Source organism: Sciurus carolinensis, chromosome 2 (genome assembly GCF_902686445.1).
Source record: "Sciurus carolinensis chromosome 2, mSciCar1.2, whole genome shotgun sequence".
Lineage (NCBI taxonomy): Eukaryota > Metazoa > Chordata > Mammalia > Rodentia > Sciuridae > Sciurus > Sciurus carolinensis.
This window is the reverse complement of record NC_062214.1, coordinates 11522274-11540473: the sequence shown is the minus strand read 5'-3', so window position 1 is coordinate 11540473 and position 18200 is coordinate 11522274. Positions and strand designations below refer to the sequence as shown.

General features: G+C 37.2%; 1 protein-coding gene across 1 annotated transcript in view; it reads left to right on the top strand.

Annotated features, from left to right (window-relative positions):
• The window catches only part of Cse1l (chromosome segregation 1 like), a 39681-nt gene that overhangs the window by 2855 nt on the left and 18626 nt on the right, over positions 1-18200 (top strand). Inside the window, exons 2-8 of the mRNA XM_047542224.1 lie at positions 6370-6465; positions 10127-10269; positions 12158-12256; positions 12328-12473; positions 12838-12928; positions 15880-15987; positions 17943-18035. Coding sequence (XP_047398180.1) covers positions 6370-6465; positions 10127-10269; positions 12158-12256; positions 12328-12473; positions 12838-12928; positions 15880-15987; positions 17943-18035 — 776 coding nt within the window. The remainder of the gene's footprint in view (positions 1-6369; positions 6466-10126; positions 10270-12157; positions 12257-12327; positions 12474-12837; positions 12929-15879; positions 15988-17942; positions 18036-18200) is intronic.

Below are 18200 nucleotides of genomic sequence, written 5' to 3'. Positions count from 1 at the left end.
TTGTTAGTTTTTGAATATTTGCATAGACTTCACAAAGTTGAACATCTCTAGCCAAAAATTTCAAATCTAGTCTGCTCCAAGATCTGAAACTTTGGAATTTTAAAACATTTAGGATTTCAGAATTACCGGTAGGAAAACTGAACCTATGGTTAGTTTTATGTAGCCTTTATCGCTAAGGAGTTTATATAAGAAGGGTTTGTTGGCAAATATTAGTCCTTTAACATTAAGATTCTAGAATCTGTGTAGTATTTTAGCTTTTAGGGATTTAGCATTCATATTTATATGGTAACCCAGATGGGGTTTTTGTTTAGTTGTCTGTGACATCCCCATCCCCCATGGAACCCAAGGCCTTCTGCAAGTGAAGCAAGTTCTCTGCCGCTGAGCGACTCCCCCAGCCCATGCCCCGGTTTTGTCATTTTAGGTTTTATTCTGTTGGATGATTTTATTTATTTATTTATTTATTTATTTATTTATTTATTTATTTATTTTTTTGTTGTTGTTGTTGTTGTTATTGGATGGTTTTAGATTCAGTGTTTTTACCCCTTGTCAGTTGACCAGGATAAATATGACTGATGGGAAAGTCAGTCAAAGGTATTTAGATTTTTTTTAAATAGTACAACAAATAAGTGATGAGGACTGTTGGAAGCTCCCTAGAGAAAGAGCAGTGAGCAAAGCACAAAGTCCTTACTCTCTTGGAGTTACAGTCTAGTGGAGGGAGAAAGCAAATTAATATGGAGATGGAGAGTGACTGAGGTGGGCGGTCCAGGAAGGCGCCTCGAAAAAGAGATGGCTTTTGAAAAGAGACCTGAATTAAGTGGGCAGTGAGCCGTGTAGCTTTTCAGGGGCAGAACTGTCCCTAAGAGGGACTAATGAGTGCAGAGCCTGAAACAAAAGTATAAGCACTGGCATGTATGAACAGTAATAAGGACAAATCTAAGTTTGCTTTCTGGAAGCACTTTTGAATGAATAGAAATAATCACTGCAGACAAATTGGTTATTTGTTCATCTGACAGGTGTAACTGAGTCTGTGTTGTGCTGCTGAGTCTGCTAATAATTGATTCTCAAGGAGTACTCTCCAGTTTGATTAAGAACTCATGTTTTAGTTGAGTGTCCTGGCTTGTTGACTCATCCATTAGTTCACATGACAGGCTCACCAAGAGTCTGCTACGTATTAGGCAATACAGAGGTCCTGGGCCAACAGACAAAAAGCATGCAGAGTCCCTGCCCTTTGGCATTTGTTTTCAGTCTGGTGTGTGTAAAAGACAACAGTCAATGATAATTTCAAGTGGGAATGATTGCTGTTAACACAGTAAAACAGATGAGGAAGGCCCTTTGAAGAGTTGATAGTGAGCTGAGAGCTAAATGGTGCCCACTGTCAAGTAGAAACATTATTATCAGAGATAAGAACTGTTTTAGTTGGCTTGAGAGACAGACTGTTACGACTGGAATATAGCAAGAGCCAGAAAGAAGGTAAAAGATGAAGTTGACAGGTGTCAGATTGCATAGACATTGCCATAGAATGGAGTTGGGATTTTTAATACAAGTAATTATGAATTATCCAAGAAATTTTCATTGGGGAATGTACAAGTGCTAGAGGAACATAATTTAAAAATTTAGGGAGGGGCTGAGATTGTGGCTCAGTGTTACAGCAATTGCCTAGCATGCATGAGGCCCTGGGTTTGATCCTCAGCACCACATAAAAATAAAATAAAGGTGTTGTGAAAAAAGAAAGGAAGTAAGTTAGGGAAATGCAGCTTTACTGAGGACTATATTTAAAACTCAGATCTATTTAATCTGCACATGCCTCCCCCCCCAATGCCCCTATGGCCTTTTTTTTTCTTTTCTTTTCTTTTTTGGTACCAGGGATTGAACTCAGAGGTGCTCAACCACTGATATACATCCCCAGACCTTTTTTTATTTTTTATTTTGAGACAGGGTCTCACCAAGTTGCTTAGGACTTCACTGAGTTGATGAGGCTGACTTTGAACTTGTGATCCTCCTGCCTCAACCTCCCAAGCCACTGGGATTACAGGTGTGCACCACCACACCCGCCCAGCCCCCTCTCCCCCATTTCTATCGTACTGCTTTGCATGCCCCAAAGATAGAATAAATTTGTGCGTGGCCAGGCAAAGAAAGGCCAGAACTTTTTTTTTTTTTTTTTTTTTAAAGCCCAGGTAAAGATGATTTTGCTTGGCAACAGTTATTTTTATGATTTCATAGCAGATTCAGCATTTCAACTCAGAAAAAAGGAATGGAACTGGGCAGTGGTGAGATTACATTCCTGTACTCTCAGCTACTAGACTGAGTCTGGAGGATCAAAAGTTTAAGGCTGACTGGTGTTGTGGCTCAGTAGTAGAGGACTTGCTGGCATACGTGAGGCACTGGGTTTGATCATCAACACCACATAAAATGAGTAAATAAAAGATATGTTCATCTACAACTAAAAAAAAAATATTTTAAAAAAAGTTTAAGGCCAGCATCAGCAATTTAGGGAGAGACTCTCTCACGAGACCTTTAAAGAGGTCAAGTAGCTCAGTTTTTGAGTGCCTGCCTAGCATGTGTGAAGCCCTGGATTCATTCCCTATGACCACAGGAAAAAGAAAATGAATTGACTAAATTATCACTTTCCAAAATATATTCCACAGAAAAGGGGTTGTATGGCCAAGAAACAGGTGAAAATTGATTAAATAATGTAAACTGTACCTTACTGAGTTCTTGAATCCTTAAAGTGCTTTGTGTTGTGAATCTCCAGAGGGTGGCAGGATATAATATGTAGCATTTTGCAAACTTTTGATATAAAACAAAAGGTAATCTCAAATCTCAATAAATTGTGTGGTGATTGGAACTTGATGCTTACACTGAGAGGGTGTGTTCTAAGTCAAGGGGAGTAAACATTGGTGGAATCCTTTTGTGTGGGGTGTCAGGAATTGAACCCAGGGGTGCCTAACCACTGAGCTACATGCCTAGGGGGTTTTTTGTTTGTTTGTTTTAACTGGACCGGTCTCACTAAGTTGATTAGGGCCTTGCTAAATTGCTGAGGCTGGCCTCGAATTTGTGAACATCCTGCCTCAGCCTCCTGAGTTGCTGGGATTACAGATGTAGTCCACCACGACTGACTGAATTATAGTTATTAACTGTGTGACTTGGGGGCAAGTAAGTTAAAACTTGAGTTCCATTTTGTTATGTGAAAATAAGTGGCGAATACCATAATATGAAACCTCCCCATGTCAATCAATTCTATTATCCTTTCCTTGACTCCATCCTGCACAGATGATTACCAGCCCAGAGTTCTTGTGCTCCACTTTCATTAAAATCTTACCCACTTCAAAAAACCTTCAGAGGCTTCATGTTGTATACTGTCCTGAAACTCTTCATTCAAGTGTTGAGGAACCTGTATGATCTGATCTTATTCTTTATGACCTCTGTTCCCCTTTTCCTGTTTCTTCCTTTACACTATCCTTTGTGAGAAGTCCTCTTTCTATCTTGCCTAACTCTAAATCTTCAAGGTTCAACTCAAGTCTCAAAGCCCCTCAGAAATCCTAGGTAACCTCACTCCACTGACTTTCTTCTTAACCTCCTAGTACTTAAGCTGCTGTCTGTGAGATTCATTTAGCACTTTAGGGGACAAATGTGTTGCATAATTAATGATTTTTTTGGACATGCATACTGTAGATTGTGTGACATCCCCAGAGGGACTTGGAGTAACACCCTGTAATCAGACAAACGAATATTTCTTTTTTGTGTGTTTACTGCAATGCTGGGAGATGGAACCCAGGGCCTTGTGCATGGCAGGCAAGGGGTCTGCCATTGAACCACACCCGCAGCCCATGTTAATATTTCTTTAGTGAAACAAATTTACATGGTGAGTGAGATAAACAAAAATTATAATTTCGGCAATTCAGGCCAGGTTTTGCTGGCAAATGCTTTTGCCACATACTTGTAAAAAAAGAAACAAACCTTCTAATTTGTTGATTTTGCATTTCAAGGTTGCAAAAGGATTATAGGTCTGTACTTAGCATTTCAGTTGTGTCTTGTCCTTCCATCTAGTATGGAGGTAGGAACTTAAATGACTTGTCATGGACGTTTGAAAATAAAATAAAAATTTAAAACTTTGTGACTCTAAATGTAATGTATATAGGTAGGACAGTAAAGGAGAACATATAAAGAGAATAAACATTTCCTGTATCTATTACATAGGTGTTCCTACTGTTTACATTTTAGAGTTTCAGTTTTCTTTTTTTTTTACCCCTGTCCTTTTTTTGGTGGGTCAGGGAGCAGCTACCAGGTATTCAACTCAGGGGCACTAAACCACTGAACCACATCCCCAGCCCTGTTTTGTATTTTATTTAGAAATGGAATCTCACTTGGTTGCTTAGTGCCTCAGTGTTGCTGAGTCTGGCTTTGAACTCAATCCTCCTGTCTCAGCCTTCCAAGCTGCTGGGATTGCAGGTGTGCACCACCATGCCAGGCTTTCTCTCTCTCTTTTTTTTTTTTTTTTTTTTTCTTTTTCTTTTTTCTTTTTTTTGGTGGTTCTGGGTATCGAACCCAGGGCCTTATGCATGCTAGACAAGCACTCTACCAGCTGAGCTATATCCCCAGCCCCCTTTCTCTACATTTTTGATACATAATTTTTTAGCATAATTTGAATTATGGCATCCTTGACCTTTTTTCCATCTTACAGAAATTGTGCAATTTTTTTCTTTTGTCATGGACACCTTAGGTTAATTTGGTACGTGGTTTCCCTGAAAAGGCTTCATTTTGCCAGTTCTCTTGCCAGCTACATGTGACTGAGTATCTAAAAGCTGCCTAATGAGATTAAACATACATTGAGTTTTCTAAATTGTTTTATTGTGGTATAATTTGCATTCTGTAAACTGTTTTCATTTTAAGTATCATGAGTTTTAGTAAATTCGTGCAGTTGTGCACTGCAGACCAATTTTAGAACACTGTCCCCACCTAAAAGTCACTAGTTTTGCACTTTGATTCTCACCAACAACTCAAAGACCATAAAGCTCCTTTGGAACATTCCCAGGATTTTTGGTTAGTGTGTAATAATATACATGGCACAAATGACACTTGTAATCTGTGGTGGATGGTTCTTTTCTATGTGTATTTTTTCCCTTTTTAATTGACACAATTGTATATATTTATGGTGTACAACAGGATATTTTGAAATGTGCATATATTGTAGAATGCCCAAATCAAGCTAAATAACATGTATTTACCCCATTGCCCCTGCCTTCTGGTGCTGTGAATCAAACCCAGGGCCTTATGCATATTGGGTAACACTTTATCCAGTCCCATTTTTTGTGTGTGGTGAGAATATTGAAACCTACTCTCAGTAATTTTTCCAGTATACAATTCATTGTTATTAACTATAGTCTCCATGCTGTATAATTATATCTTCATTTATGTGGGTGTTTCTTAGTGTACTTTATCACTTACAATTACATAGGCCATTTATTTCACTTCATATTAGTAATGTTATTTGTGAAGTTTTTTGGTAATCGTGCATATTTTGATTTTTTTTAAGTTTTAAGAAAAAACTTTTCTGATTTTTTTTTTTAAAATCATGAACCTAACTGTCATCTGGGCTCTAGAATTACCTCCCTAACTGCACATTCTCTGCATATAGTTTGTAGTGAGTACTTGTTATTGCATATTGTACATTAGGAATGTATTCTGCCTTCTTTAATCTCAGAACTTTTTATTAGATCTTTATCACTGTCTTTTTTGTTTGTTTAGAGCCAAAATCTCACTAAGTTGGCCAAAGCTGGCCTTGATCCTGAGACCTTCCTGCCTCATCCTCCTGAGTAGCTGGTTTACAGCTGTGCACCTCTACACCTGGCTTCTGCTAAAATTCTAATTTCTCAATTGGGGATGAGGTGTGCACTTACAGCCCCACTACTTGGGAGGCTGAAGTAGGAAAATCACTTAAGTTCAGAATTTGAGTACCAGCCTGGGCAGCGAAAGCAAGACTGTCTCACTAAAGAAAGATGTTAATTTCGTGCTGTGGGACTTTTTAAAACATTCCTTGAGAGTAATTTTTCACCCTTTACTAGGCTTTTTAATAGTGTTATGTCATATAAACTTATTGATGACTTTGAACAGTTCTTTGACATTGTTTTTCTCTGCCTGTGAGCATAGGAAAAGTTATGGAGTGTTTGTTCTCCCTTATCTCAGAATTATATGACCTTTTTTTAGAGCCCATCTTCTGAACTTTTGTCTCATTTGAGTCAGACTTATAGCCCTTACCGAAAACAAATGCATGACTTTCAGAGAGATCATCCATAATATGAAAGGCTTCATATATGTGAATCACTACGTCTCTAAGTAATCAATTACCCATACTTCATTTTTTTCTTTTAGATTCTATAGCAATGGAGCTCAGTGATGCAAATTTGCAAACACTAACAGAATATTTAAAAAAGACTCTTGATCCTGATCCTGCCATCAGACGTCCAGGTAAAGAATAAATGTTTGTGGTTGATTAATTCTTAAGGAGAGTCAAGAGAAATCTTTATCTGATTGAGTATAAATTCAGAGGATGAAAGATTTGCACTTAGATTCTTTTTCTTAATTTATAGTGTATATCGAGTGGCTGCTTATAACTGCTGTTTCATGGTGTTTTCATGGTTTATTTGTTCTTGAGTAAAATAGCTTTGTTTATCATTTTCTGGGATAAAAGGTACTAGTTTAGACTGCTTAGAAAAGTATTTGTTTAGAATGCTTTGTCCCTTGGCTTTCCTGAAGAGCCTTACTTAAAACCTGCCTGCCTTATAGGTAAAATAATCAGGTATAAATGAGAGTAATTGCCTAAAAAATGATTAAGTGAATAGAGCCAAATAATCAGAGCTTGTCTCTTTATCCTCCTGTTAATTTTGGTTTAATTAATATCTTTTTTAAGGCCTAGATTTTTTTCCTTTCCTGAGTTTGACCAGTTTCCATTAGACACTCAATATAAGCGTAGAATTTCCAGCTGAGTATGCTCAACAGAAGTCAGATGTGAAGATAATTAGGGAGACCAGCCAGGTTGGACTGGTAACTTCCGTCAGTACATACCCCTGGTTAATAGACAAATATTATTTGGAACCAGCTAAACTTTGGGGATTCAAGTCAATTTTTTAAGATCAAATTTCTATTTGCTTGAAAATAAGGATATTTATATGAAGTGTCCTGATATATTTTGGTGAGGGTTACTGGAGATTTAACCCAAAGGTGCTTTACCACTGAGCTACATCCCCAGCCCTTTTTATTTTGAGACAGGGTCTTGCTAAGTTGCTGAGACTGGTCTTGAACCCACAGTCCTCCTTCCTCATCCTCCCAAATCACTGGAATTACAGGCATGCACCACCCCACCCAGCTCTCATATTTAAATGATGTCAACTAACTTCAGAAAAAGAGGAAGTAGGCCAGGAATGGCAGTGCAACTCAAGTGACTCAGGAAGCTTGGCAGGAATGTCATGGCACCTTAGTGAGACCTTCAAAAGTTAAAAAGGAGGACTGGATATAACGCAGGGGTAAAGTGCGCCTGGATTTTTCAGTATATTTATTTTTAATTAATGATTTGAGACAATGCACACCAAACACACATCTTTTGGGGAACAGATAGTCTTATGAGCAGTCAGTTGGTGGTTCTTGATGTAAGCTATTTTAACCAGAAATACTCCTAATCTGCTCCTTCAGAACTTTATTCATGTCATGCTCATACACAGGATTTTGTGTCTCTTGAAGACAAGGGTGTGTGTTTTAAATGTTGTATATAGTAAGTAGCACTGTGAACATGTTAGTATAAGCACGTGTGATTTCTTTTTCTTCTTTTTAGTACCGGGATTGAACTCAGGGACGCTTAGCCCCTGGGCCACATCACCAGCCTTTTTTGTGTGTTATTTAGAGACTGGGTCTCACTGAGTTGCATAGGGCCTGGCTTTGAACTGGCCGTCCTCTTGTCTCAGCAACGCCCCCACTGTCCTCCTCCCTGCAGTCGAGTGCCACTGCCCCTGGCAGGTGTGTGGTTTCTGAGATGGCATATTGATTTTATTAGTGCTTGAAGAAGTAATTGTTCCTGAGTGAAGTAAGTTAATGGCTTTAATCTTCTTAGAATTTCCCAGAAAACCTTTGCCAATACTTGTCAAAAATTATTTTTAGGGAACTGGGGGTATAGCTCTGTGGTAGAGCACTTGCCTAGCACATGCAAGGCTAGGCAATTTTTTTTTTTTTTTTTTTTTTTTTTTTACCAGAGATGTAGCTCTGGTAGAATGCTGATGTAGCACACTTGAGGCCCTGGGTTCAACCCCAGCACTGTAAAAATAAATAGGTGTGTGTGTGTGTGTGTGTGTACATACATGTACACACAGAGTTATGTATGTATATCTTTGAAAGGTGAGAGTACTATGGTTTATGAATTCAGACAAAGTGTAGAAATAAGCTGACATTTTGAGGAAGAGTTGTAAAACCTATCAGTTCTCATATTGGTACTAGACTGATATAGCAACTTCTTTTAGTTTTTCTTTTTGGTGGTGCTGGGGATCCAAACCATGGCCTTACATATTCTAGACAGTCAACATCTTTAAAAAGTAATCTTGAAACGGAAGTGTGTGTGAACCCCAATTTATAAGTACCACTGTGTACTGCCTCAGTTAAATGTGACAGTGGTGTGGATGAACTGGATGACCTTTTGAGACTCCTTGAATATGCAGAAACGTGTCAGTATGAGTATTCTATAAGTTGAAGGAGATAGACACGGAAAGGAACAGACAAACTTGTGAGAAGATTGCTTCCACAGTATTGATTGCTATTAGGAAAGAGATCTGGCAATTTATATGGGCTTTTCCCCAAACCATAGATAGCGAGTGTTAGCCCTATATGAAATGCTGACCACTAAAAAGGTAGTCACACAGCCAAAACCTGTACTCATACAAAACCACAGTAATGTTCCCTTAAGGGTGGAGCTTTTCAAAAATTACTAGAATTTTGGAATGGTTGTTTCCTTATGAAACAATAGGAAAAATTAAAAGAAGTCATCTTTTACTATGATCAATAAATCTTGGAAATTTATCTCAGACTGTTATATGGGTTGAAAATGGGTAATGTACTGGGGTGGTGGCTCAGTGTTAAGCACTTGCCTAGCATAGTTGAGGCACTGGGTTTGATCCCCAGCACCACATAAAAAATTAAATAAACAAAAGAAAAGTATTGTGTGTCCATCTACAACTAAAAAAGTATTTCCTAAAAAAAAAATATGTGGGTAAAATCTTGGCATAAGTTCATTTCTGATACTCAGGAAAGTTTAGGGCTGGTATGGTAGAGTTAGGATTAGAGTAAAACTTTTCCAGTGGTGAAAGCTTTTTAGCTTTTTGATCTTGACACAAACCTTGAATGGCCTTGACTTTAAATGAGGATATCCAGGTGTTGGTGGTGCATCCTTTTGATTCCAGTGACTCAGGAGACTGAGGCAGGAGGATCAAATGTTCATGGCCAGCCTCAACCACTTGGCAAGACCCCGTCTCAAAAAATAAAAAGAACTGGATATGTGGCAAAGGGCCTCTAGATTCAGTCCCCAGTACCAAAAAATAAATAAGTAAATGAATAAAATGAGGATACTGTCACTTTTCTGGGTAATAGCGATAACTTAATGAAATGTATGTGAGTAAAGCACCACACCATACACACATGGCTAATAATCAATTTTAGCATGAATTAAGTCATTTGATTTTCATCACAGTTTTGTAAAAGAAATATTAGTATTAATATTACTAATAATACTTTCTAGAACAAGACAGAATATATGACTTTCACCCTAAAGTTACTTTATCTCTTTGGAAAGTAGCTTCTTCAGATGAAGTGATAACCCAGTGGGACACTTTATAGTTGTGTGAGCACCAGATGAATTAATGGGTGGTAAAGTGATTTGAACTGAAGCATTATATAAATGTCATGTACCATTATATATAAATAATTTAGTAGATAGGAAACATGAGGCACCGTATATCTTCAATGGGTTCTAAGGAACAGTATCCTGATCTTTAAATTATTTTTGACCCTTAAAGATGTATATAGTTTATATGAATATAAAGTGGAATGATTTTATTATAACAAGTCTTCTAACATGAAAATTCTTTTACAGCTGAGAAGTTTCTTGAATCTGTAGAAGGAAATCAGAATTATCCACTCTTGCTTTTAACATTATTGGAGAAGTCCCAGGATAATGTCATCAAAGTGTGTGCTTCAGTAACATTCAAAAACTATATTAAAAGGAACTGGAGAATTGTACGTATTTTTTTTTTTATGTATTTTATTGATGTATTTTTAAGATTTATAAAAAACAGTGCTCTTTAGAGATTGAGAACAGATTAAAGATAAAATTAAATAGGACCTATTCCCAAAATTTAAATTACTTTATTTGAATTCTTACTAATTCTTTCAACTCATAACACAGGTTGTTGAAAAGTTTGTTACTTGATTTAAATCTCCTTTATGGTTAAAATTTTAACTCTAGGTCACTTCCTAGTGAAGTCATGGTGTATAAGAAGACAGTATAAATGAATAATTGAAGTCATTTGTGTTGTGGGCTGGTAAAATTAAAACTGAAAAAAATCATTAAAATTTAAGTTGAGTATAGTGGTATGTTCCTGTAATACCAGCTATTTAGGAGACAGAGGCAAGAAGGATAGCAGTTCAAGGTCAGCCTAGGCAACACAGCCTAGGCAACATCTTTAAAAAAATAATTTAGTTTTTTGGGTTTTTTAGATATTTAATTTTTGATAAAAGATTGTGATTGTCCTATGTCTGCAGGATATGGAGACATTAAAATTTTTAAGAGGAAACTTTCTTGTGCTACAAGTTTAACAGCTAATATGAAATTATAAATTAAGAATTTCCCTACCTTCACACACAATATGGGTTCCCAAACGAGGGTAGTTTTGTCCACTAGGAGGAATTTGGCAATATTTGGAGCCATCGTAGGTGGGGCTGGTATTAGCATCTGGCAAGCAGAGGCCAGAGGCTGCTTTTGTTCATCCTGCAGTGTACAAGATACTCCTCACAAAAGAGTTATCTGGCCTGAGATATCAGTGATGGAGTTGAGAAACCACTAACATTGCCAAAAATGTTCAGTTTTTCTAAAATGTCAGCTTTAAACCTGCTTAAATATTTATTTAGAATCTTTTTTCTTGATCTTATAGAAGTCTTTACAGAACAATTACAATTTTGAAGCTTGAATAGTCAGTCAACTCTTACCATATAGGTGAAGAAATGATTTAGTAAATCTTTAAAAGTCTGCTTAAAAGTCCATTCCTCTGCCAGGCACAGTGGCACACATCTGTGATCATAGCAACCCGGAAGGCTAAGGCAGGAGGATTAAGAGTTCAAAGTCAGTCTCAGCTAGAACGAGGCACTAAGCAACTCAATGAGACCCTGTCTCTAAAAAAATAAAAAATAGGGCTGGGATGTGGCTCAGTGGTTAAGTGCCCCTGAGTTCAATCCCTGGAGCTCCCCACCTTCCCCGGGGCAGGGGGACAGTTGATTCCTCTCCTTGTAGGCATACTAGTCTTCTCTCTGTCTTGGTTTATAAAACTAGGGAATTCCAGAACCTCTTTGTGTGATATAGTCTGAGGTGCGGTTTAACTAGTAATATTCAAGAAGTTTTCATAGAAAAGATCTTTGATTTTAGGTGAAAGTTTACTTGAAGCTTTTAAAAATGACAAACATAAAAATTATAATCAGGTTTTCTGATTAGTGTATGGAACTGAATTTTGTTTATTTGTTTTGTGTTTTTTTGTGTGTTTGTTTGTTTGTTTGTTTGGCGGTGCTGGATATTGAATCCAGGGTCTCCTACATTCTAGGCCGGCATTCTGCCACTGAAGTACCTTCCCAGCCCAGAACTGAAATTCTTAACTGGCATCAGGAAGTCAGAAAACCTCACTGATTTATATGTAAAATATTTAAATTTGGGAGGGAATGTACATTTTAGGGAGGAAAGGGTTTGTGCTTTCATTAGATTATTAAAGGAATTTGTGACCGATTCATGTAGAGGGAAACTGAGGAACAGCCTACTTCGAAAACTGGAAGATTAAAAATACTTCTATTTTTATCTACAAACTCATTTACATGAATGCAGATTTGCATTACTCATTGATTTTTTTTTTTTTTCTTTTAGGTTGAAGATGAACCAAACAAAATTTGTGAAGCTGATCGCGTAGCCATTAAAGCCAACATAGTGCACTTGATGCTTAGCCCTGAGCAAATTCAAAAGCAGGTAATGTATCTCTGCTTTTTAGGTAGGCTCCTTTGTAAGACTCTCATCTGATTCATCTTTTCCTTCCCCAGTTGAGTGATGCTATTAGTATTATTGGCAGAGAAGATTTCCCTCAGAAATGGCCTGACTTGTTGACAGAAATGGTGAATCGCTTTCAGAGTGGAGATTTCCATGTTATTAATGGAGTCCTTCGTACTGCACATTCATTATTTAAAAGGTATTACTGTAGAAATTTATTCTTTTCATATGCTTTTTCTGTGATATTTGCTACATAAATAGTTATATTTTTGTGACTGTTCTTACTCCTTTGAATATGACCATTCTAAATTAAGAGCATACGCCTTTTGGTTCAATATTGTGTTTGTTTCTACTCAAGTAACATGTTTATTTCATGTTACCCTATTACCTCTGAATTAATGAGTTTCAATTCCTTTAAAAAGAAAACCAAGAATTCCCTTTGAATTTCAGGAAACCGTCTAGTCTTAGATGTCTACTCAAATGTTTAATGAACATCCATCTTTGAAGACCTAAAGTGAGTAAACAAAATTTGCAAATTTACCTACTTTACCTTAATTTTCTAGATATCGTCATGAATTTAAGTCAAATGAGTTATGGACTGAAATTAAACTTGTTCTGGATGCCTTTGCCTTGCCTTTGACTAATCTATTTAAGGTATGGAATAATATCTTGGAGATATTTTAAAATTACTTAGTATTTTTAAATTGCTTAAATTTTTGTGTAAATTTTGAAATATTTGAAGGCTTATTTGGTAGAGTAGCTTTTCTTGGTGAGGGGCAGCATTTATTTTGAAGTCTCAAACCACTCAGAAATAAAGAAGATGGTGTGATGAACTCCTATTATTGTAAATGTAACAGCTAGCCAGTGTTTTGGGTTTTTTACCTATTCCCCTACTTTTGTAGGAATATATAAAAACAGATTGAAGGCACTGTATTGTTTCACCCAAGTAATCTTGTCTCTTAAAAAAAAAATCCACATTTTGATTTGAATATGTAAAAATTCATTAATCATTTTTCAGTGCATAAGCTCTACTTTCCTAAATGTGTTCTTGGTTTTTGTATAAGAATAGAAAAGATGTTAACCCCTCTTTTCCAGATAAGGAAAGAGGGTTTACACAGCTAATAGTTAGGCCTTAAACCTAGTTGTTAGGGTTTTTTATTTTTGATCTTTTTTTGTTTTTGTGGTACTAGGGATTCAACCCAGGGTGCTCTACCACTGAGCAACATCCCCTAGCACTTTATATTTTATTTTGAAACATTGTCTTGCTAGGTTACCCAGACTAATCTCTTACAGTCTCCTGCCATAGCTTCCCAAGTCACAGGAGTTGTAGGTGTGCACCACTGCACCTGGCTCAAACCTTGTTTTTGTTTGTTTGTACCAGGAATTGAACCCAGGGCCATTTTACCACTGAGTCACTTCCCCCCCGCCTTTTAAATTTTTTAATTTTGAGGCAGGATCTCGCTACGTTTCTTAGGACCTTGCTAAATTGCTGGATCTGGCCTCTAATTTTGATTCTCCTGCCTCAGCCTCCTGAGCCACTGAGATTACAGGCAAGCGCCACCACACCTGACTCAAACCTAACTCCAAAAAGCTGTTCATTTTTTATTTTCAAAAGGGAAGGTTAGCTGGACATGGTGGCACATCCCTATTATCCCAGTGACTTGGGAGGCTAAGGCAGCAGTATGGCAAATTTGAGGCCAGCTTCAGCAACTTAAGAAGACCCTGTTTCAAAACAAAACATTAATAGAACTAGTGATGTAGCTCAGTGGTAGAGCAGCCTTGGTTCCATCCTCAGTAAAGAAGGAAAAAAATGGGGGGGAAGGTTATATAATATTCAGTATAAAATGTAGAGTGTACAAAGGGTTTTTCATAACTAGGATATTACCGATGGTACATTTTTATTTAAAAAAAATAAAACTAAGCAAAGTGAGATAATTTTTTCCCACCTATAAGATTGGCAAAGATTTTTATTTCTTTTTAATGATGTTAAAAAAAAGTCTTAGCCAGCTGGGCACATTGATGCATGCCTATGATCCCAACAACTTGGGAGGCTAAAGCAGGAGGACTGCAAGTTTGAGGACAGCCTCAGCAATTTAATGAGGCCCTAAGCCACTTAGGAAGCTCTGTCTCAAAGTTAAAAAAAAAAAGAGCTGGGAATGTAGTAGCTCAGGGGTAAAGTACCCCTGGGTTCAATCCCCAGTACCCCACCTCACCCTCCCAAAAAAGAGAAGTCTTAGCCAGAGTACAGTGAAATAAATACTCTGTGCCTGATCCAATCAGTTTACAAATGGTACTGCTTGTCCAGAGTGGATATTTCTTTGAAAAAGTCTTTTTTTTTTTTTTTTTTCCCCTTGGGATTTAATTGATTCTGTAGATCAATTTAGGAAATAAATTAGATCTTTACAGTATTTAATTCTTAATGACTGGTATACCTATTTATTTAGGTCTTAATCTTTCTCAATATTGGTCTATAGTTTTCGTAGTAGAAACTGTATGTCTTTTGTTAGATTTATTTGGGGGCATTTGTTTTTTATTTTTTTTCCCAAATAGTATTTAAGTGGTTTTTTAAATTTTGCTCTTATAATACATTGGGTCTACATAATTTTTATCATTTTGTGATTGGGGTTTTTACATTTAAGTTTTGCTTATTGACTATATTTAGTTAACTTACTAGGTTAACTCATTGGGTATAACAGTTTAGCTGAAGATTCTTGTGGATTTTCTATGAACACACTTGTGTTATCTGCAAGTAATGATAGTTTTATTTTTTTCTCTTCTAATTCTTGCATACTTCTTTTACTTGTTTTATTGTACTGTCTAGGACCTTCACACAATGCTTTTTGAATAACAGTGGTAATTATTCCTGGGGAAGGTTTCAACATTTCACCATTAAGAATGATATATGCTATAGTTTTGTCTAGAAAATCTTAATACTATATTTTCCTAACTCAAGGATATAGGAAGTAACATTTGTTGAGTGGCTTTTACATAGTAGGTGTACACAGTGTGGGACTTTTTTATGTATATTTCTCATTTAATTCTCATACTCTCTGTAAGGTTATTACGCACTATTCCTATGTTAGGATAAGGACGTTAGGGTTCATAATAAACAGATAACTTTGTTAAAAAAATGCTTCTTTATGAGTAACAATCTGTTGTATACAGATCTTTCTATCTTTCCAAAAACTATGCTTTTATACTGTACTGCCTTGGTGTTACTTTTTAGAGTCTCAGACTGAAAGTTTGAGGTGTGCACAAAAGTTCTGTAGATAGCCTGTTCATTATAGTTAGAATAATGAACAAAATTAGAAACAACATGAATGTCAAGTGTCAAATTATTTAATGAGAGCATGTAAACAATTTTGCGTGTATACATATGTACATAGGAAATTGGACTGGTGTGGTCCAGAATATCAACATTAGATTTTTCAGCATGCTATGAGGGATAAGTTAAAAATGTATACTTGTTTTTCAGTCTCTTGACCATATTTAAAGCTACATTTTAAAGAAGAAATAGGAGTAGTCTCTGCAGAGAGCAGGGCTGTTTCACCGAGATGAGCATGTGGGGTTCAACACTAAACCGTTTCCTAAATTCCTTTCCCAAGGCCACCATCGAACTGTGCAGTACTCATGCAAATGATGCCTCTGCCCTGAGGGTTCTATTTTCTTCCCTGATTCTGATCTCAAAACTGTTCTATAGTTTAAACTTTCAGGTAAGTTCATTTAATTTTTTGTTTAGTATTTTCATTTTTTTTTGATGTCCAACATAAACCAGTGGATAAAACTTGTTTGCTAGCCTTAACTTTTCTGAAAGAAAACTTTGTCTGGCTCTCTTTTTCTTTCTTTTTTTTTTTTCTTCCTTCCTTCCTTCCTTCCTTCCTTCCTTCCTTTTCTTTCCTTTCTTTCTTCCTTGAGATTATGTCTTGCTATGTTGTCTAGGCTGGCCTCAACTTCTGAACTCAAGAATTCTTCCTGCCTAAGCCTCCCAAGTAGCAGGGACCACAAGAGTGCGCCACCATGCTGGACTCTACTTATTGGTAGAGTCAGAACTTTATCCAGTTCTGTTTTGTTGTGTTCAGTACTGGGAATTGAACCCAGTGACTTTCACAAGCTAAGCAAGCACTCTACCAGTAAGCTGTATCCCCGCTCTTTTTATTGTGAGACAGGGTCTCACTGAGGTGCCGAGGCTGAACTTGAACTTGTGATCCTTCTGCCTCAACCTTCTTAGTAACTGGAATAACAGGTGTGCCACCATTGTGCCTGACTCAGTGTTTCATGTCATAGTATTCCTTAGATAGGCTAATGGATGTTTCATGGGGGAAAATAGCTTTCTTTTGTATCCATTAAGTTAAGAAAACCCTATGTCCCCACTCACCCATTTGGAAATTCTCCCAGTATGCTGTTTTATTGAAGGCCCTGAGAAATTAGATCTCTGAGGTTTCCTTTTTTGTTCACGTGCTTGGATATTAGCATTAGAGGAACAATATTTGGTTAAGCCTGGCTAGCTTGTATAAAAGAGTTTTTACCGGAAGATATGGAAGAGATAGAAGGATGAGGTACCAGGCTTCACAAAGGATAAGAACTTGTGGTGTTCAGAGGAAATAGGGCTACATGTGCTAATAGCACATGTGGCCTGGTTAGTGTGTAGCTATTGAGATTGTAGCCTCCAGTCATTTTTTCTGTTTGTGATTCATTATTTTAAGATTCAGAGCTCCAGGACCAAGCTAGGGGTGTTAATTGACACAGATGCTATATATTAAGAAGGGAAGGATTTGCCTTTTTTACTTTTCCTCTTTGACTATTGCGATTGAACCAGGGATGCTTTACCACTGAGCCACATCCTCAGATTATGGCTAAATTGCCTAGGCCGGCCTGAAGCTTGAGATTTCTCCTGCCTCAGCCACTGTGCACAGCTGGATTTGGCTTTTTTATGATTCATAGGCAGTGCTAGACTTACCCTACAACATGACCACACTCTTGGTGGTAGCGCAGTGCCCAGAGGAAGACTGGATTCTGTGGGGTACAGCAGGAGAGAACAGCCCAAGTGAGTGCCCCACATCAGTGTTCAGCCACACAGCAGCTTGAGAAATTTTACTTGAATGAATACTGTTTTTGGCTTATGCCTTCTTTTGAGTTCTCTTTCTTAAAAGTCACAAGAAACGAAGCTCTTGATAACTTGGGAAGCACAGGGAAGCCAGGGGAGGCATTATCTCTCCTCTCGGGGGCTTGTCCCTAAGAAGGGAGTATGGTACTACGCCACAGGAAAATCAGCAACCTTGTAGGACAGTGTGTTTGAGTCCCAGTTGCTTGTCCTTTTACAGGAAGTGCAGTAGTTCTGAAAGGAGAGGTGCATTGGTAAGCACTGGCTTTAAGGAAGGCACCAGATAGTTGTGACTGGACCTTGAAAGAGTAAATAGATTGGGATTGGACCAGGATCCAGTTCTGGAGAACACACAGAATGCACAAAAGAGAAAAAGAGTGGTTTATTTAGCTGCCATAGACAGCTGAAGCAGAGAATTCTTGTCACAATAGGTAATGTTTTTCAAGAGAAATTTGGACTTGAACCCACAGACATGTATAAAATGTTTGGCATGATAGGGGAGTTATTAAATAGCATACTTATTATTTTTTAAATTGAAAGTTTCAAGTCGGCATGATTATTCTTTAGGATCTCCCTGAATTTTTTGAAGATAATATGGAAACTTGGATGAACCATTTTCATACCTTGTTGACACTGGATAATAAGCTTCTTCAGACTGATGTAAGTATTTAAAGTGTTGCATAAGTAGCATTTTTCTTTAAGAATTGTTTGGGTACTCTCTGAAAACCTGTTTACTCTTAGAGTGTTAATAGATAAAACTCTACAAGTGCAAGTAATATTTACTTCTGTTTGATAATCCATATTTGGTTATGTACAATAACATTT